At 40.6% G+C, this 21,786-nt stretch overlaps 2 protein-coding genes across 4 annotated transcripts in view; both read right to left on the reverse strand.

The window, feature by feature from the left end:
- MOV10 (Mov10 RNA helicase) overlaps positions 1 to 9,647 on the reverse strand; it is a 45,769-nt gene extending 36,122 nt beyond the window's left edge. Inside the window, exon 1 of one of the 3 annotated variants that reach the window (XM_060231224.1) lies at positions 9,247 to 9,647. In XM_060231224.1, coding sequence (XP_060087207.1) covers positions 9,247 to 9,377 — 131 coding nt within the window. In that variant the 5' untranslated portion in view covers positions 9,378 to 9,647. Of the gene's footprint in view, positions 1 to 8,025; positions 8,178 to 8,916; positions 9,185 to 9,246 lie in introns of those variants that run through there. The other 2 variants (XM_060231226.1, XM_060231225.1) reach the window with 2 other exon arrangements.
- Positions 9,648 to 19,960: 10,313 nt separating this feature from the next.
- CAPZA1 (capping actin protein of muscle Z-line subunit alpha 1) overlaps positions 19,961 to 21,786 on the reverse strand; it is a 41,495-nt gene continuing 39,669 nt past the window's right edge. Inside the window, exon 10 of the mRNA XM_060231228.1 lies at positions 19,961 to 20,972. Coding sequence (XP_060087211.1) covers positions 20,832 to 20,972 — 141 coding nt within the window. The 3' untranslated portion in view covers positions 19,961 to 20,831. The remainder of the gene's footprint in view (positions 20,973 to 21,786) is intronic.

Raw genomic sequence — 21,786 nt, forward strand, 5'->3', positions numbered from 1 at the left:
GTGTTTGGCCAAAAAAATTAAGGAGTTATCTCTGCAAAACAGGCAAATCATAGTTTCCTCATACTGATGCTATAGACAGACAGATAGCATATAGCTGCCTTACTTCTCCTTTCTCAACTGAGTCAAATGAACAAGAGAAGGAAAAGTAGGTTTTTATAACATGCTTTTCTTTACCTCAAGAAGTCTCAGAGTGGCTTATAATCACATTCCCTTCCTCTCCCACAAGAGGCACCTTGGGAAGTAAGTGGGGCAGAGAGTTCTGAGAAAATTGTGATTGTGATTTGCCCAAGGTCATCCTGCAGGCTTCATATGGAGGAATGGGGAATCGAACCTGGTCTTCCAGATTACAGTCCTCTGCACTTACACCACACTGGCTGTCCAGCAACTATGAGACAGTGGATGGCCTGAATGGATATCTGAGACAGCAAATGGTCAAGATGAGGGCCCATCTCAACCCAGGTAAGACTCAGATGACAAAAGAGTCTTAGCTGTTCTGGACAAGGCTATAACCACCCTTATGGAACAGATGCATGTCAAGAGACTAGGTTACTTCATAGTCTCTTGTTCAAATTCAAAACTTTGGTTCAGGCATGAGGCCTACAGAATATGGAAAATTTCAATTCTCTGAACACTAAGGCTAAACTGACAGCAACTCAAAGGGGGAGATAAGGGAGGATAGGAGGCAGGTGTCTCATCATTCTTAAATGGGCCTACATATTCCACCTTGTTAAAGCAAGGATTTATGGAACGTTGTTAATTGGATCCAGTGTAACTGGAGAACATCAGATACTAATTGGCAATCTTACCTAATAGGTTACATCACCTGGACAGTAACACCAATGGCCAGTTGGGTTACATCATTGGGCCTACGTTTGATTGGCTAGCCTAAATCATATCCACATAGGCCACGAGGAATTAAGCAAAGATTCTTCATTCTAGTTTAGCAACACATGTTGATTTTGGACTTTGAAATTATAAGAACAAAAGAGAAGCCATGTTGGATCAGAGCAATGGCCCATCCAGTCCAACACTCTGTCACACAGTGACCAAAAAACCAGGTGCCATCAGGAAGTCCACCAGTGGGGCCACGACACTAGAAGCCCTCCCACTGTTGCCTGCGCCCCCAGCACCAAGTATACAGAAGATCACTTGCCCCAGACAGATCTATACCTGATGGTTCTCTGCTCCATGCTTATCCAATCCCCTCTTGAAGCTATCTATGTTTGTAGCTGCCACCACCTCCTGTGGCAGTGAATTCCATGTGTTAAGCACTCTTTGGGTGAAGAAATACTTCCTTTTATCCATTCAGCAACAAAATTAGATTCTGTCAGAGGTCTTGCTCAGCATGCTTCTACTATGTATTATCGGGTAACCTCCTTAGTCCTGCCATTTATCCCCACAGGAGATTTAGGCATCAGGAAAATAGATGTTTATTCTGTTGGGAATGCACCCTTCTCTGTTACAGTTTTATTAAGACAGCTAACTAATTTTATGACTTTTTTTCTTTTTAGGACTCATTCTGTGTTAATTTTCAAAGTGTTTTTCAATATTCCCCTTGCCATTTTTGCCTCCAATTATGTTTTAATGTTTTTAACTAGGGCTAACAGGCTGATATTTAATCCTGATAAAATGGAAGTGCTACTAGTGGGGGGGCAGGGGGGAGAAGAAAGCAAAGTCTGATCAGGAACTGGAATATTTCCTTTTCTGGATAAGGCTGCACTTCCTGTAAAGGAGCAGATTTGTAGCATGAGGGTGGAGTTCTACTGAACCCAGGCCTTCTCCTGGATAAACAGGTAACAGCCTTTCACTACTTTAGCTCTGCCTGGGCAGGAAAAAAATCTTGCCACTATGGTGCATGACCTGGTAACATATAGACTAGATCACTGAAATGTGCTCTACAGGTGGCTTCGCTTGAAGACTGTCTGGAAGTGACAGCTGATATACAGTGCTGTCCTGAGCGGGTTCTAGTGAGCATATCACTCCAGTCTTGTTCAGTCTGTACTAGCTCCCAATTTGCTTCCAGGCCCATTTCAAGGTGCCTCCGTCTCTGTTTATGCATTTGTATGTTTGTGTAAATTTGTCTTTATATTATGTCTTCTTTGTTTAAGTAGTATATTTGTATTGGAAAAGTTTATAATGTTTACTGAATTGGAAAAGCAGCATAACAATGTTTAAATAAATAATAACAATACTTCCAATTTTGTGTCATGGTTTGCTACAGTTCTCATTTCAGATTTTAATGTCTCCTTGTGGATATTTATATTGAGTGCTGTCTATTTCTCATTGGATTTTATCAGATTTATCAATATAAAGCTCTGCACTTTATGCACAAATCTAGTTCATGCTATCTCTTGCCAGTTTGGTGTAGTCTGTAGCAGTTAAGTGTGCAGCCTCTTATTTGGGAGAACCAGATTTGATTCCCCTCTTCTCCACATGTGCCTGCTGGAGTGACCTTGGATCAGTCATAACTCTCCTGGAGTTGTTCTGATTAAGAGCAGTTATGGGAGTGCTGTTGTGTCTGTTGTGGGAGGTGAAGGGAAAGGAAATTGAAAGCAGCTCTAAAACTCCTTCAGGTAGTGAAGTGCAGGGTATAAATCCAATCTCTTCTTTTCTTCACTTGGCAAGACAGTTTTCTGTTTAGCTTCCCAATAATTGATTATGAATTTCCTGCAAGACATACAACTTGACAACAATTCTAGATCATCCTATGGTTATCCAATACTAGATTATCCTATAGTTTGATTGTTCTATGGAAGATAACATCACAGAAACTTTGTATTTGTAGCTGTTTTTTTTCTTTCATTCTCACACACCACCAAAATGATTTAATTTTTTTAACAAGAGAATGTAAAAATATGGAGTGTATGTAATATATATGGTTATAGTAAGAAGAAATACTGAATCCAGTTTCTTACCTACATATCTTACACAGGCAAGAATAAACTTCAGTCTTGTAGAAGGCTGCTAATATACTCAAATATACTGCTAATATATTCAAATAATATACTCAAATATATACTCAAATATTCTTAGATATGCACAAATCTAGTTCATGCTACCTCTTGCCAGACATGCTTATTCTTAACTCATTCTAACAAAAATATGTAGCTTTTAATGATTAAACATTCTACAAGCATATAATTATTTACTGGCCATTTACAGAATAACCCCCTCTCTCTGAATAGACTTTTGTTTTGTCCTTGACTGAGTGGCATGCTGATTATTCTTTTGGTTATCCTTGGTTTCCCAATTAACATGCTTTCTGTATCTATCCAGACTCCTTTTAAATTACCATTTCAACCTGCTCAGCTCTTATTCTTGATAAAGCATCTCCTGATACTTATTAGAACAAGGAATTCCTTTATTTGTTCCTTCTAAGCATCATTGGTGAAGCTGCAGGCCATTTTCAGTAAATGTTTACCAATCTTTGCTTGATGCATAGTGGCAAAAAAAAAAAAAATGGAATATGACTGAGGGAAGTCCCAGGAACCAGATCTACTGAATTATATAGGGCTGGACTACATACACCAAAGGTTGGATCCAGACAGCTTTTTCACTCAGTCTTATTCAATGCCCTTCCTCATTATGCCTCAACCCTGCATGGCTTTTTAGGTAGTCCCAACTCCTACTTCTCCTACTTCCACCAGCAGAAAACCTCTATGGCTATAATAACCCAGATAATTAAGTTGAAAGTGGAATGATACAATGGACTGCTCATAGCAGTCTACTTCATGAAAAATTCCCTGCCCATAGAAGAGTAGCTGTTCAGAACTGTTTATGGAGGAGTGAATGCCTAACTCTGATCCTCCAGTTGCAGTATGAAGCAGCACAGTCTTTCTATCCTGCCACCTCATTTTGCTGCAGGTATAGACCAGGCCTTCTTCTGATTCAGGAAGGGAGCAGGATTGCATGTAGAAACAATGCAGGACAGTAATTCCCCTCTTAAAGTTATTTATCAGTTCTTCTCTTTGCAAAAGCATTCTAGATCTAGGAAGTACAGACATAACAGTTCACAGAGAAAGACAAAAGTAAAGGGAAGTCTGAAAACAACTGCACTGATTACATTCTTTCATGGATCAGGAATTTGCAGCCCCCAAAAATGTGCCAGTTCATATATCCAAACAAAAACAACTGGATGTGCAGCAAAGCAAAGGACAGCAAGTACAAATGCTCTTGGTTATGAATAATGAAACCAACATACACCAATGAGGTCAAGCTTATCACAGGGAACACTTTCCCTATAAATCCCTATATTCCAACTATGAGTAGCCAATACATTTAAATGAGATTTGTTAAACTTTAATCATTATATACCACAAACAAAGTCATGGACCCAGAAAACACCCATGGTGTGGGACAGAAAGGAAATGAGATTGCCTTTTTTGCCTCTGGGGTCAGTAGAGGCCCAAGGAGAAAAAAAAGTTTTATTTCTCCCTCTTCCCTCAGCAGCTGTCTTTACTCCTAGAACAACATTTCTGAGTTCAAGATGACTACAGGGGAGAAGGGGAGAAAAGATCCTAGAATCCTTGGGCCCTGGACCACAGGATCCAACCCAGAGAGATTATGTTTTATACTGTTAGATCAGAGTGCCTGTTATCAATGTTTCTTTGTGTTTTTTCCTATTTACATCATTTATAGTCTGCCCTTCTGCCAAGTTCAGACTCACAAGTAATGAAGTATAGATATATTGAAACAGGCAATCAATATCACTATCTTGAAATCCATTTGGCAGACATCTCTCAACTTTTAAGGAGGCAGTTGGCATACAACAGCATAGGGTAGTGGCTAGTTGGCATATGTCAGTATAGAGCAGTGGCTAGGCTGTCAGACTAGGACAAGAAACAGCTTTCATAAAGCCTCTTGATAACATTTGCTCTGTGGCTTTCTTCATCTAACCATCTTTGTCACATGTGGCAGAAAGTCTCAGGAAGAGCAAAGTGGGATAAATGGCCAAGAGTTAGTCTTCCAAACCTGGATGAGATGTTTTATGATCTATAGATGTATCCCTACTCTGTGCAACTTGGGAGCTGCTCACTAGAGTCCATCCAGCAGCTCACTAGAGTCCGGAATAGCCCAGATGTTTACCATTTTGTTGTGCGTAAACGGAGGATTTACTTGAAATGTGCACAATGAGAAACAGTGTGGTGTAATTTTCAAGGTGTCAAACTATAATCTGGAAGAGCCAGGTTCAAGCATCCCACTCTGCCACTAAAGCTTGCTGGAGCATTCACACACCCTCAGTCCAATCTACCTCTATGTGCTGTTTTGAGGATAAAATGAAGAGGGAAAGAATTGTGAGCCACTGTGGTTCCCATCAAGAAGAAAGGCAGGGCATAAATGATGCAAATAAAGATTCATAATAATCAATGAAGTGAATTTAAGGGAAATTTTATTTGAGACAGATAGTACTGTAATCAAGGCTAAACCTAGCAGCTAAACCTAACAGAAGTTACCTATTGGCCACCTGGTATAATAGCAATCACAAAAGGAAGCATCAGCCTGTTTGCATAGCACATCTGTCTCTTTAAGATAGATTCAGGTGGGTAGCCAGTGACACCTTTTCAATAATTCCTGTTATTTCTACTCCTGTTAATTTCCTTTTTAAAAACTGCTATAGGCTGCGGTATTCTAGGAATAAAATCAAATGGAAGAATGCTTCAATAAGCAGTTAGATTTTATAAAACTTCACCAAGCATTGTTAAAAGTGCTAATAACCTATTAGAATTTATTAAAATTGCTGTTTTACAGCAATGTTTTACCCAATAGTTAGTCAATTTGCTTTTGTAATTTGTGTAGTATCTAGCCTGTTAAGAACATAAGAGAAGTCATGTTGGATCAGGCCAATGGTCCATCCAGTCCAACACTCTGTGTCACAGTGGCCAATATATGTGTGTGCGTATGTGTATACACACACACACATTATTAAATTATCTTTTTTGTTCTAATAAATGTCATTCTTTAAAAATTTTCTGACCAAATTTTCAACCGTTCAAAAAGCTGACGTTCTTGACGACCAAGGAATGAACCAACCCAAATTAAGACAACTCTATGTGACAAGAGCCCCGTGGCGCAGAGAAAGCTGCAATACTGCAGTCCTAAACTCTGCTCACAACCTGAGTTCGATTCCTGGTGGAAGCTGGGTTTTCAGGTAGCTGGCTTGAGGCTGACTCAGCCTTCCATCCTTCCAAGATCAGTAAAATGAGTATCTAGCTTGCTGGGGTGAGAGTGTAGATGACTGGGGGAGGCATTGGCAAACCACCCCGTAAAAAGTCTGCTGTAAAGACACTGTGAAAGCAACGTCACCCCAGAGTCGGAAACGACTGGTGCTTGCACAGGGGACCTTTCCTTTTCCATGTGACAAAAATTATAATTACTAGATTATAAATTATAAATACCAGAGGAAGGCAGATTACCTTTGGAAATAGCATCCAAGCCATTGTATCACAGGCTGGGGCTACTTCTCCCCATTTTCCTTAACTCTGTTTTGAAACAAATGAAGTAGAGTTGGGGGAGGTGGCAACCTCTGTTTGCCCAGAGCAGGGCTATATGCAGAGGGCTTTCAGGGGATTAGCTAAAACAAGGCTTTATTAACTATGTAAGGGAAAAACTGTACGGAAAGGACTCAGTGCTCTTCATCTACAAGGGTGGAGGGGAGGAGAGATGAGCCACATTACCTCAGGATTCCTCCTTAAGTACATACAAACTAAGCAAACCAGAGCCAACAGAGAGACCAGAGATCTTTCACAATGTTTGTTGTAACTGATGATGAGACAGGGACATTCTGGAATGTCAGACTGAATCTTCCCAGCTCCCCTGCTTTCTGCCCCCCCCCCCCCAATATGCTAACTACAGGGCTTTTCATGACCTTTTCTTCAACTTCAAGCATTTTAGGTGCTATTCAAGCAGCAATAAAGACCATCCTGAGCAGGAAAAAGCAGCTTATCAAAATACAAGTGTAAATTAAGAGATTAATCCCAGAAGAAAAGGAGGGGGAACCTTTCACATAATTTCCACTGGGCGATCCTGTCATTTCTTTCAGTACACCCCCATTCACAGTCAATATATATCAAGTCAAATTCAATGTCAACCAAGCTTTGCAAACAGCAAAACATTAAAAAGCTTACAGGAAAGCAAAACTGCGTGATTGTGTTATGATTTTCTGCAGTGGTAGAATAATAAAGAGATCATTTCGCAGCTGCTGCTTTACTGCTACTTTTGCTGAATTGTATTGATTTGCATGACAAACTTTTATGCCAGGCATGATATCTACTGAAAGCAGAGCTGCAGATCTTCAGACTTTTTCGTAACTCACTGAGTAATAATATCCACACCCTGCCCTAAACTGAGAATACGCACTAATTCCTCAAGCAATCAAACTCTGTCTTCATAACACTATCAACTGCCTTTTAGCTGTGTTCTTCATATTTTAAAAAGCTGCAAAAGTCTTCCCTTAACTTTCTAGCCCCAAATTTCATAACCAGTCTAAGCATCTCTTTCAGGAAATCTGCCTAACCCACATTTTTCCGTGTAGTCTTTCCCATTTTAATTATTCTCATCCTTCATATCTCTATCTGCTTCCAGCTCTTAACTGTTCTGCAACTCTTTAGCCCTTTAGTGCACCAAAGCAGCATTTCTTGTCAGCTCCATCTTCTTGGTTCCTTTCCAGTCTGAGGTAGTTATGCCTACAGCAACCAGGTACATGTGACCCCTCCCCCCTTTCTCCTTTTCAGCAACCTTAATTTGGGCAGAGAGCAACCATGTGTTAACCCATCATTTGAAAAACTAAGTCTTGACTTTTTAATAGGTCCAGTAAAATGTGCAAAAACTGCTCACACTCATAGTTCTCTGACTCTGAGAAACACCAGCAAGAATTTTTAAAAAGCATGGCGGTTTAGTCAGCCCCATTCTTTGCTTGAAAGAATTATCATGTGTAAATATCAACTTTCAGCTCCCCAAACTAAAATCTCCCAGCCACATTCCTGTGCTCCAAAAATTCCTAACAGCAGTTATTATTGTCTACAATACCCCATAGCACTGTCCATATCTTGCCAACCTCCAACCCCTTTTTAAACTGATGTGGGGACCCAAAGGAAACATTCTGTTCCAATCTTAAACATGACTTGAACCCTGAATGTTTCAGAAAACCTTGATCACCGAGTCCTCCCAGAAGAAAAACCAAGTGCCATTTTCTTTGACGTCATCCCATTTACACCGAACACAAAATCTTAAGGTGCCATGACACCATCTCCAGCTGGGCCATTTCTGACGCTTTACAGCAGGAGTGGCCAAACTTGCATAACGTAAGAGCCACATAGAATAATCACCAAATGTATGAGAGCCACAAGACATGAATGTCAGATGTTTGAGAGCTGGGAGGGGGGAGGAAAATAGATGGGGAAGGAGGGAGAGGTGGGAAGAAGCAACTTTAACTTTAAATGCATTTTTTCAAAATGTTGGCTGGCTTGGCAAAATGATTTAAAGACAGAAATGCCTTTTCCAAGCTGACAGGGTTGTGGGAGCTTGGAGAGCCACACAGTATGCCTGAAAGAGCCACATGTGGCTCCCGAGCCACAGTTTGGCCACCCCTGCCTTACAGCCTTTCCTAAACCACAATACAGCAAAAGCATTAGATTCAAAAAAGAAACTATTCAGAAGCCAGCTTCTAACTTGCAGCTTCACTATTATACAGAACTTTTCTTTGGACAAGAACTCTCTCACTGAAAAATTTGTTAATTCAACACTGTCGGCTCTTCCAGTTGGAATCATTCTGGATCCAATGTGACAGCAAAATAAAGCAGGAGATTAGCAGCACCTGAAAGACGAAAAATTAAACTGCTAAGCCTGTAATGTGCTGCTGGTGTATGCTGTGTGCCGTTCAGTTGCGTCCGACTTAGGGCAACCCCATGAATTAATCACCTCAATAACATCCTCTCATTAACAGCCTTGCAAACCCAAGGCCCCGCCAGACCAGACACCGCCTCCGCTCAGCTTCCCCATCTTAGAAAAAAAGGAAGCCCGCCTGGCAGCGCCAGCACTGTAAAATAACTCGTCTCTCTCTCTCTCAACTCGGCTGACTGTCTTCCAGTAAAGCACGGCAGGATTTCTCTCACCGAGCACCTGGGCTTGCAACCTACCGGAAGCCGCGCTGCATACTCACTGCAGACCTAGGAGCTTCTGCGTAGTCGAGGTGCTGCTTCGACTGCCATCCTTTTAAGCTATCTCTCCCCTTAGTTCTTTTCGGCTTACCTATTTTTGGACTCGGTGTAAATCGTCCGGAGTACCTTTCTGTCGCTCACGGCTTCCTTGCCAGAATCCTTTAGAAACTGTATAAACTGCTCCCCGGCCTCCCTCCTCTCCTTAAAAGTGAATTTGGGCATGATCCACGCGCTGCCTCGCCTCCTTTCAGCTGTACCGCCAAACCCTCCCTGGCCTAGCCCTCAGCTTGTAAAAGTTGCCAAGGAGAATCTTATCTGCAGACGGCCACGCAGGTTAGCTCCAAGCCAGAAGAAACGAAACTGAAAACGAATAGCTAGGCTGGTTCAGAGTGCGAGCAGGCCTGGGTGGAGACACAGGAGTCGCCCTCCGTACCACTGCAGTTGGGAAGTGCCAGGATCTAGACTTTCAGGGAGCTGTTGATTCCCTACCCGTTGCATGTAAGCACTGGAGAAAAATTCTCTTTTCCAAGGCCAGCGGCCTTCCGGAGGAACACTACTTTGTGAGGAAGAAGAAATAAGAAACTGGTTTAATTCAATTCTGCAAGATTTGCTTCATTTGTACCCACACGCCAATACTTTGCCTATGAATAATAAGGACTTAAATTTATTCTTGGCTAATCCTGCTGCAAATCTTCAGGCCTTTGGCCGATTGTTTTGGTGTTATCCTGTTATTATAATTTAGACCAAGCGAGTCACTTCTGTCTCTGATATTTAGCTTCAGAATCAAGCACAAAGCAATCGGCACCATTTTTAACAACAACAACAAAATAAATGGGTGTTAAGTAAGTTTTATCATTAATACTGACAATAAACTTACAAAATATGGCTAACAGTGCATGTAGCTGAGAAGTATGGTAGAAAAAGCACATGACGTTAGCTGTACTGAAATTAAAAGTATAAGACAATTGCTGTGATTCTGAGAACACTTGCCAGGGAGTAAGCCTCATTGAATAAAATGGGATTTGCTTCTGAGTAGACCTGTTTAGGATTACTTCCTATATTTTACTCTTAACACATTTGTATGGGTCCTGTTCTTGCAGAGATAGATAAAATCAAAGGGATAAGAAAGATACTAAATATAAACATGAAAAAATGTTTATTTGCATACTTATGTATGCATATTTACAATTTGTATTTTAAATCTGAAATTTTATCAAATTTATTCCATCTTGATTTTTCAAAAAGGTAAAAATTACTGTAGGCTCATTTATGTTTCTATGCAAATTTCTATTTAAATGCTTGCATTCCCCATAGTCTGGAAGGCATCATCTCAGCATTCAATGGAACAATGTTTGAATCCAGTGGCATCTTTAACATTTTATTCTGGGTATAAACTTCTGTGTGCGCACATAATTCTTCAGATACATTGAAAAAGAAGCCAACAGCCACTACATATAGGTAGGGGGTGAGGAGGGTGTTGCCAGGAAGGGCTAATTGGAGTCAAGATGCATAAGCAACTGAACCAACAATATAGTTAATATTGGATTAAGGCTATTGGTAAAACCTGTGAATAGCAGCAAAATAGCATACAGCATAATAAAAGTGTTTACAAACGGATGCCTAAAGAAGCCAAGATGACTCCATAAACAGCTTTCTAAAGACTTGAAAAATAAAAAAGACATATTTAGGAAATGGGAGGGCCTTATAATCAAAGATTAATACAAACAAATAACCAATGCTTGTAGAGAGAGAGAGGAAAGCTAAAACTCAGTATGAACATAGGCTAATAAAGATGCCAAAAACAACAAAGAAAGGGCGCTTTTCCAAGTAAGAAAAAGAGCAAGAACATGCAGGGACAGGAAAGTGAAATTGTAACAGCTGACGAAGAGAGGGCAGAAGTGCTCAATTCCTACTTTTCTTTAATAAAAGTGGCATAACAATTTCCTTAATAAAAGTAGCATAACAATTTCAGATTTGAAATACATATTCCCTCCCTTGTGAGGGAAAAGGTGCTCAACATGGCAGAAACAGAACACATGATGAAAGGAGTTGCAGCCTAGGACTGGAATAAGAGTAATACATAAGCACCTAGTTTCTTGAAATGAAACCAAGTCCTCAGGGCCAGATGAATTGCATCCAAGGCTACTAAAAGAACTTGTGGATGTAGTTTCTGAGCCTCTGGCCATTATTTTTACCAATTCTTGGAGAAAACTGGAAGTGAGCAAATGTCCCCATCTTTGAGAAGGGGATGAACCAGGTAATACCAGCCTGTCAACTTGTTGTCTATACCTGGATGTAGTTTCTGATGCTAAAAACTACATCCAACTACTGAGCCTTTGCCCATTATTTTTACCAATTCTTGGAGAAAACTGGAAGTGAGCAAATGTCCCCATCTTCTAGAAGGGATGAGCCAGGTCATACCAACCTGTCAACTTGATGTCTATACCTTAGAAGATATTGAACAGTCAGTTCTTGAGTGTTTAGAAAGGATGGCTGTGATCACAGCCAGCATGGGTTTCTAAAGAACAAGTCATGTCAGACTAGCCTTATCTCTGTTTTTTGGAGAAAGTTACTACCTTCCTGGATCAGGGGAATGGTGTAAACATCATTTATCTTGATTTCAGTAAGGCTTTTGATAAGGTTCTACATAATATTCTTATTGACAAGTTGGTAGAATATGCTTTGTATCCTGTTACTGTTGGGTGGATCTGTAACTGATTGACAAATCGCACTCTTCTTGGAGAGGAGTGACAAGTGGAGTGCCTCAGGGATCTGTCATGGAACCTATTTTGTTCAACATCTTTATAAAGGATTTGGATGAAGGAATACACTGAATTTGCAGATGATATTAAATTGGGAGGTAGCGGAGCCAATCTCCAGGTGGAGGCAGGGGATCCCCCAGTTTGGAGGCCCACCCCCCGCTTTAGGGTAATCAGAAAGTGGGGGAGGGGAATGTCTGCTGGGTACTCCATTATTCCCTATGGAGACCGATTCCCATAGGAAATAATGTAGAATTGATCCACAGGTATCTGGGGCTCTGGGGGGGGGCTGTTTTTTGAGGTAGATGCACCACAAATTCAGTATAGCATCCAGTGCCTCTCCCCAAAATACCATACAAGTTTCAAAAAGATTGGACCAGGGGGTCCAATTCTATGAGCCCCAAAAGGAGGTGTCCCTATCTTTCATTATTTCCTATGGAAGGAAGGCATTTAAAAGGTGTGCGGTCCCTTTAAATGTGATGGCGAGAACTTTCTTTGGAGTTTAATTATGCTTGTCACACCCTTGCTCCTGGCTCCACCCCCAAAGTCCCCAGATATTTCTTGAATTGGACTTGGCAGCCGTATTGGTTGGGGTGGCAAATGAGTAGAAGACAGGATGATCTGGACAGGCTGGAAAACTGGGTTAAAACAAATAAAATTAATTGTAGCAGGGATACAGGTAAAGTTCTTCATTTAGGTAGGAAAAAGTTACATGCATAATTATAGGATGGAGGAAACTTGTCCCAACAGTAGTTTGTGTGAAAATGGGTCTTAGTTGACCATACACTGAACATGAGTCAGCAGTGTATGCGGTAGTTAAAAAGGCAAATGTGATTTTGGGCTGTATACAGAAGTATAGTGTCCAGGTCACACAAAGTGATGGTATCACTTTACTCTGCTCTGGTTAGGCCTCACCTAGAGTACTGTGTTCAGTTTTGGGCACCACAATTTAAGAAGAATATACACAAGCTGGAACATGTCCAGAGGAGGGCAGTGAAGGTGGTGAGAGGTCTGGAGATCAAGTCCTATGAGGAAAGATTGAAGGAACTGGGTATGTTTAGCCTGGAGAGGAGATAGCTGAGGGATGATATGATCACTCTCTTCAAGTACTTGAAGGGCTGTCATGCAGAATTGTTTTCAGAAGGTCGAACCAGAACCAATAGGTTGAAATTAAATCAAAGGAGTTTTTGACTTAGGGTTGCCAATCCCCAGGTGGGGGCAGGGGATCCCCTGGTTTGGAGGCCCTCCCCCCGCTTCAGGGTCGTCAGAAAGCGGGGGGGGGGGAGAGGGGAGGGAAATGTCTGCTACGAACTCTGTTATTCCCTATGGAGATTTAGTCCCATAGAAAATCATGGAGAATTGATCCATGGGTATCTGGGGGGGCTGTTTTTTGGGGTAGAGGCACCAAATTTTCAGTATAGCATCTAGTGCCTCTCTCCAAAATACCCCCCAAGTTTCAAAAAGATTGGACCAGGGGGTCCAATTCTGTGAGCCCCAAAAGAAGGTGCCCCTATCCATTATTTCCCTTTAAACGTGATGGCCAGAACTCCCTTTGGAGTTCAATTATGCTTGTCACAGCCTTGATCCTGGCTCCACCCCCAAAGTCTCCTGGCTCCACCCCCAAAGTCCCCAGATATTTCTTGAATTGGATTTGGCAACCCTATTTTGACTAAATATTAGAACTTCCTGACAGAGGGGAATAGGTTTTCTTGGGAGGTGGTGAACTCTTCTTTGGAGGTTTTTAAACAGAGGCTGGATGGCCATCTGACAGCAATGCTGATTCTGTGAATTTAGGCAGATCATGAGAGGGAGGGCAGGAAGGGTTGGATCAGTGCTTAGTTCTCCTGGGGCTTCCTTACTTGCCCAGGAATGCTGATTGCCATTTGGGATCAGGAAGCAATTTTCTCCAGGCCAGTTTGGCAAGGGATCCTGGAGGGTTTTTTTTTTTTTTGTGGGGGGGCATCTTCTGGGCATGGAGCAGGTGTCACTGGTGTGTGTGTGGGGGGGAGGTATCTGAGATTCCTGCATTGTACAGGTGATTGGAATAGATGATCCTGGAGATCCTTCTCTATGATGCTTTGAGATGCAAGAACTGAATTATATTAGCATGTTAAATTCATGTGGGTAGCTATGCTGGCATGAAGCAGCAGAACAAAGTTTGAATCCAGTGGTACCTTTAAAACCAACTAAATTTTATTAAAGTTATAAGCTTTTGTGTGCAAGTACACTTCTTCAGATACAGTGAAACAAAATTTCCTCAGCCATTACATACATATAGGGAGGGGTAGTAGTTGCCAGGAAGAGCTAGTTAGAATAAAAATGCATGAATAGCTGAGCAATTATAGCTGAGAATGGATTAAGACTGTTGGTAAGATTTGCGAATGGCAGTAAATTAGCCAGAATTCATTGGAACTCTGTTGGTCTTGAAGGTGCCACTGGATGCAAACTTCATTCTCATATTTGTTTAACTCTTGTATTTGTATGCTAATTTACTGCCATGTACAAATGTTACCAATCACCTTAATCCAGTCTCAGCTGTAATAAGCCAGTTACTTATGCATCTTGATTCTAATTAACTCATCCTGGCAGTTAATCCCCCCCCCTTCTTTCTATTTCACTGTATCTGAGGAAGTGTGCTTACACACGAAAGCTTATACCTTGAATAAAAACTTTGTTGATCTTAAAGGTGTCACTGGATATTAGCATGTGTAGTGAGATAAAAAACCGATATCTCTGTTAAGCCCTGGCAGTTTCATTGTTTTGAGTGTGGTAATAACTTGTAACTCAGCAATCTCCTGTTGTAATCTGTTTCTGAATTTCCTTTGCTATAAAACAGTTCCTTTGAGGTTTCCCACTGAATGTCCTGGAAGGCTGAAGTATTCTCCTACAAGTTTCTCAGTTTTGTAATTCTTGATGTCAGATTTATGTCCATTTATCCTTTGGTGTACGGTTTGACCTGTTTGCCCTATGTAGAGAACTGAAGGACATTGTTAGCATTTAATGGGATATACAGTATTAGAAGAAGAGCAAGTGAAGGAGCTTGAGATGGTGTAATTGATGTTGTGAAATCCAATAATTGCATTGCGTGAGTGTATGAGTCAGCAAAGTTGGCATCTGGGTTTCTTACAAACTCTGGTACCATTGTCCATGTTCAAATTAGATGTTGTATTATTATGGGTGAGGAATTAAGACTTTGGGGCTATCTGTGGGCAATAAAAGTGTAACGTTTTGGTCTCTTTAATTTAAATAGGCTGGTTACATCCCACACCTTGATTTCAGTTCCTGCTTTTTTCTTCTTGTCAGCAGCTGCAGCTGTTTGAAGGTCACTGTTGTTTATGAAACTACAGTAAAATTGTTGGTTTTATCTTGGTGTGGTCTCCTTTCAGAGAACTTAACACTGTTGGTGAAGATGGGATGGTCTGAGGCAGTCAGAAAGTTCTTTTTCCCCTTAGAGTTGGGCTAAAGTTATTGTTTGGACTGCATGGAAGTTACTTCAGAATACCTTCAGGTTAGTTGGCAACACTGGAGGTGTAGCAAGACCCAGGAACATACTGAAGAATTTAATCCTACATGTCTCAGCAAGAGGGGAAATTATGCAGCCAGGCTGGAGTTTTATTTAGCAACTAAGGCATCACAGAGCCAGAATGGAAATGTGTTGCTGAGCTACTTAGTGTCTGAGGCGCAGATACCTTTGGTTTAGCCCAGGCTCTTCTAGCACCCATTTAAACTTGCTGATACGACTTATTGGGATATTTTGACTATTTTAGAACATTCTCCACCACAGCCTGGTGAGATAGCATGACACAATACTTTCTACAAGTGCAACAAGAATCCAACAGAAAGCGCTTCTACATATGTTGCTGAATTACAACAGCTGGTACAGCATTGCAGTTTTCAATATCTAGAGATGTTGCGTGACCATTCGGTCTGTGGCCTGCATCTGCATGATGAAGCCTTACAAAGATGTCTGTTTGCAAAAAGCCAGTTTACATTTCAAAATACACAAGAGGAAGCATCGGCCTTAAGCAACAGCATCAGCAAGCACATGGAAAGTGTAGCTCTCAAATCCATGTGACCAGAAATTCTGATTGGCAGGTGGTGCATGTTTATAGAGTGCAGTGCAATAGCCTTCCAGTCAGAATGAATGTTGTGGGGAATCAGAGGTCTGTTCTAGTACCATCTGTGAGGTGCAGTGGTCAAGAAGGACATCACGAAAGGCATTGCTGCCAACTTAAGAGTTGTACAAAGTTGTTTTTGTAAGCACTTGGGACATATTGAGCAAGTGTGCAGGGCTAAAGAAAAACTAGCCTTTTCCAGGAAAAAAGCAGGAAGGCAGCCCCAGTCTTTATACCACACGCTCTGTATGAGTGTTATATGATGAAACAGAATATTGTTAATCATATCCAGCCGTGTGTATAGAAAAAATTGACAGCAACTGTGTTATGGAAGTGGACTCTGGATCAGAGTTCTGTTCGTTCATCAGACTTATCACCATATTGATCCACCTAAGTGCCCCAAAATTATTCCTTTTCATACCCAACGTACTGATTATCAGGGAAATAAGATGAAAGTACAAGGCATCTTTGCAGTTGAAGTGCAGTGGGACTCTTTGGCTACTGTGTCTATGGTCACTGTACCAGTCTCCTCATTTGGGGGATTACAATTACAGGCATCCATCAAGCTAATAATTCACCTTTTAATAATATTACTGTGTTTAAGACTGTATTTGCTGATGGACTTGGGCAGTATAAGGGCCCACCTGTTTTGTTGGTCCTAGATTCTTCTTCAGATGAAACCTTGCCGTGTCCCATTTGTGCTTTGAGCACAGATTGATGTTGAAGTTGATCATCTGCTGGAGCAAAGCATATTAGAGCCAGTGACACAGCCTACTTGGGAGTCACCAACTTTCACACCAGTGAAGGATAATGAGGACATCTGTATTGGTGGTAACTACAAGCGCATCATAAATAAAGCCTTGCAGCAGCATCCATATTCAGTTCCAGAGGTGAGTCATTTCCTGGCTTCCCTGTTGGGGAAGGGGGGGGGGGTCTTTGCTCCATTGGATTTGGAATAGGCCTATCAGCAAGTTGTTGGTGGATGATACCACAGCTAATGCCCAAACCTTCAGTTTGGGGTTTGTGTGGCTCCTGGTATTTTTCAGAATCTCATAGAGGACATCCTTAAGGGAATTCATGGTATGGTACCATATTTTGATGATTTAACTGCAGATGCATCCACTGAGGAACTTGCAGCACGGGTACAAGGTGGATTTTGTGAATAGTTTGCGTGTTAAGCATGAGAAGTATTTATTTTTTTAAATTCAATTTATATCCCGCCCTCCCTGCGAAAGCAGGCTCATGACTGAGTTCTTTGGCTGTTTTATTGATGCAGATGGTATTCATCCTAGTCTAGCTAAGGTTAAAGTAGTTCATGATGCCCTGGTGCCACAGACTAAACAGGAACTTCAAGCATTATGGGTACTTTTGAATTTCTATCATACATTCCTGCAGCATATGGCAACAGTAGTAGAACCTTTGGATTGCCTCCTGGATAAGCAGGCAAGTGTCAATGGATGGCCCAGAATGATAGGGTTTTGCATGATGTGAAAAGTCTATCAATATGATAAGTGTTTTGATCCATTATGATGAATAAAAACTACTAATTCTTACATGTGATGCTTTCCCGTATGATATTGGGGCTGGTTTGTTTTTTTTAAACATATAAGTTTATTTTAAAAATTCCAAGTTATATAAAACTTTGTTGGATAAAGTAGTATCAGGTGGATTAATTCTATATATAACAAAATTCTACTATGCATAAAAGTACTATGGTATATATAACATTGTAGAACATCTTATTTAGCATTTAAGATAATGTTCAGTTCACCAATCAATCATTTAAGATAACGTCCAGTTCACTAATCAGTCAGTCAATAGATAAATAAATATCTTATTAAGGATAAATTAATTGATAATTGGGCTAGAATTTTTGACACTTAAGGTCCCAATTGCATTCTACTCTAGAAAGTTGACTCCAACAGAATGAAATTATGCACAAACTGATAAGGAAGCTCTTGCAATAGTAGCAAGTGTGAAAAAAAATCCATGATTATGTCTATGGTTGACTGTTCATCATAGTTACTGACCATAACCCATTGTTGAGACTGTTTGCCCCTAATCAACAGACACCACAGATATTGTCTTAATGTATACTTTGATGAGCAGTTTTTTTGAATGTTCATGTTGCTTCATGTTGAATGCTTTATGTTGTTGATGCTTTGGCTCATGTTGATGCTTTGAGCCATCATCCTCTTCCATCAGTTAAGGTGCATCCTCCTCCTCCTCTGAAGGTGTTGTTGCTAGAGCCGTTACCTGAACAACCCTTTAATGTAACTGATATTGCAACTATGTCATCAAAGGATGCAGTTCTTGCTTGTGTTCTCAACTGGGTGTTGAGGGGAATGTCAGTAGGGAAGCACAGGAAGACATTTTGTGATGAGACATGAATTATCAGTGCACAAAGGCTGCCTCCTGAAACCTATAGTTTAGATATATAGGACTCAGGGGCCTAAGAAGAGGCAGGGATACAGCATGTTATTTTAGGGGAATAATGGCATAGTGACTTGTGAGGGGATTGAGGGAGATAACCCAAGACAAGCTAACACTGTTTCAAGATGCTGTGATTCTTGGGTTTAGGGAGACATTCCAAATAAAATCCTTCTTTCTCACATAAAGGAACATCTGTTCATTTTGATATAGCTGAGGGTGCATAAAATTGTAAAACCTTCTAAACTAGAGCTTCTTTTGCTGTAAATAGCAATACCTTGTTACTAATGCTAACTCTAGGCTGTGAAAGCAAAAATTCTACTTTGTGAGCTACTGGCATTAAAGCTAGCAATTTATCTACTGTATAAATTAGTCTGCTCTAGGGCCATCTTTTCTGAGCTAAGTCAAAAATGTGTGAGTTGGAGGCTAAAAAATTGTGAGCTAGCTCACACTAACTCAGCTTAGAGGGAACAGTGCTTGTTACATTCCTTCACATATCCACCAACCCACTAAACATAAGCCCTTTCAAAGAAGAGACAACAAACCTGTTTTCTTATGGTATGAAATGAAAGTGTTGGAATGAATCACTTTGGAAGAAGAGGGATGGGAGCAGTAGAAATCACCTCAGATGATGTCCTCAGTGATAGTATTATTTATTTTTATTTATTCAGTCCTCTGAATTCACAGAACTCAGAGTTCAGTAGCATGTAATCCAGCACTTTATTAACACTGCCTCACTGACCAGTCATAAACCATGCTACTGGAAGGTGTGAAGTTAATATGTGGGGAGCTGAGTAAGCGCCTTCCATGTCAGTTCACTAGAAATATTTTACTTTTGTACTGTACCCAAAATTAAGCAAAACAAAAACCTGTTGTTGAGGTGTATCTTTTGCCAGAAGATCAATGACTTGATACAGGAACACTAACTAGCTGCCTTGTGCCTCTTAAGTGCATGCTTACATCTGAAGCAGGCCTCACCAGTCACCTGGAACATCATGAGAATCTACATTGGTACAAGTGTTAATTAGCCATAAATGTTTCAGGGTGACATAGCTAATTTTGAGTCACCATATTATTCAGGATGTGTGCATTCTCAAGAAAAACATAAACACATCTCTAAATTGAGTGTTAAATCTGAAGAGATTAACAAAAACCATTTTCACCTGTATATTATATGGAGTGAAGTGACTAGATTGATTTACTGCAAAAGATATTGGGGCAAAGTGGAAAGCTCAGTTAAAAGGTCTACCAATTGTCATTAACTTTGACAGTGGAAAACCTCCATGTTCAAAGGCACAAACCTCAGATTATTGATGCCAGAAACAAAAGCAGAAGGGAAGGCTATCTTACAAGCTATAAACAGAATCAACATTCTAGCATAGATGGACCCAACTCAGCAAGCTCTTGCTTATAGTAGGATCTTATTCGAAAGAGATAATCTCAACGAACAACAGTGCTCATCTTGAGTACCTCGGAAGAAAACAGCTACACCAGATTATGCTTTGGTGCAAATCTTTTATTGACCATTTGTACATGTCCATTCATACATCTCTGGTATAAATGTCATCAATTTGCCACAAAGCATTAAAGCAGAGTAAGCTCAATTTTCCATAAACAAGTTCTGTAATTTCTTCTCAGTCTAAACAAGACATCAACAGCAGACATTTTTAAAAAAGAAAAATGGGGGACCCATTCTGTAAAAATGGAGATGTCTATATTAAACTGTACTTCCAGGAAAAGAAAGACAAAAATTCACTTGAAGAAAATATGCCTCGAGTCTTTGGATTAAAAAAACAAAACAAAACAAAAAATACCTCCCACATACACCCCATTCCAGACAATCTGGCCTCCTTGGGAGAATCTTGTAAACACCTTGCGAACATTAAAAGGTAAGCCTAGAGGATATTGCTAGGTGGAAATTGGCAGTCAAGGGGACAAGGTAGGACAAGGTGTATGGTGCAGTGTGATGCCTTAAAGTTGCCAGCAGTCCTGTTGAACTGAATGCAGCTCCTGAAGTGCTAGTAAGAGTTCTGGAACAGTATTCCCAAAAGTACCAGCTTGCATTTCTAAGAGGAGATTTTCCAGCTAAGAAGTTTTCCAACCAGCACATGAACAGAGTGGCTGAATGAACAAATCCTACTAGGAAATCCAAAGGTACTTTTGCACAAGAAACTTACATGGCAGAGACAAACAATACACAAATAATGCAATGTGTTCAGCAGTCCTTCATGAGACTAGAAAACCTGTTAACTCTGAAAGCCCTAGACAAATGCCAACATGTTAGAGAAACCTTCTACTTGGCATAGGAACACATTTTGTGTTTTGTTTCATTTTTGCATGCTAACATTTCCTACACCACTTCAGCTCTGGTCCTAGGCATTCTGCATTTCTTTGCCAATCTTGTAGCTGAGGATTTTGTTCCAGTCAATCTTGGTACGGGTGACGGGCAGTTGCCGGCGTAAGGCTTTGAATGTGGTGTCTGACATAGTCTGGTAATTTTCACTGATTGCTGTCTGCAAACAACAAGGCTTGAGGTTAAAATTCTTTTTAAAAGACATCAATGAGATCATTTAAAACAAGGGATGGTTAAGATATTATCAAAGTCTGGAAGATGTATAATCTTGAATCTCCATAAAGCATGCCTATGGATAGGAGGTCACCCATGAAATCAATTTTGGGAATGCCATGTTGTGTGCCTTATGCAGCCCTATGCCTAGAATCGGGGCAGGTCCCACTTGAAACTAGGGCATGGCTCTTAACTGTTAAATATTGATTGCGAATACACTATAACTTCGATCCTTCCAGTCTTATCTCTCAAATGCTCTCAGAATCTAGTTACTCTAATTGGCTAGACTCCATCGAGAAAAAGATTAGCACTGTTGGTTTATCTTTAGAGTCATTATCCATGCTCTCACAAACAGAGGCATTTCGTATGATTAAAGTCAGAATTCTGGATATTGAATTACAAAATCTCCACAGCGCCGCTAATAAAACTTGTTCTCCCGTGAGTCTAGGGTTTTCGTTTGATGTCGGCCATATGGCTTCCTATCTCTATTCTTTGCAAAGTCCTCAACAGCATAGGGCCTTTTCATTGGCAAGATTTGATGTTATGCCATCAGCTGTTCTATATGGTAGATATCATAACATACCCTAACCGGCCAGACTATGTCCATGTAAGTCTGGATCTATTGAAACCATTTCACATATTCTCCTGTATTGTCCTTTTTATCTAAGTATTCGTGGTTGATTTTTGGATCCTATTCTTTTAAATAAGATGGGTCTGGCTGATCCAGATAAGGTCCAGTTTCTTTTGAAAGATGTTACTCC

This window comes from Heteronotia binoei, chromosome 2, assembly GCF_032191835.1.
Source record: "Heteronotia binoei isolate CCM8104 ecotype False Entrance Well chromosome 2, APGP_CSIRO_Hbin_v1, whole genome shotgun sequence".
NCBI classification, from domain to species: domain Eukaryota; kingdom Metazoa; phylum Chordata; class Lepidosauria; order Squamata; family Gekkonidae; genus Heteronotia; species Heteronotia binoei.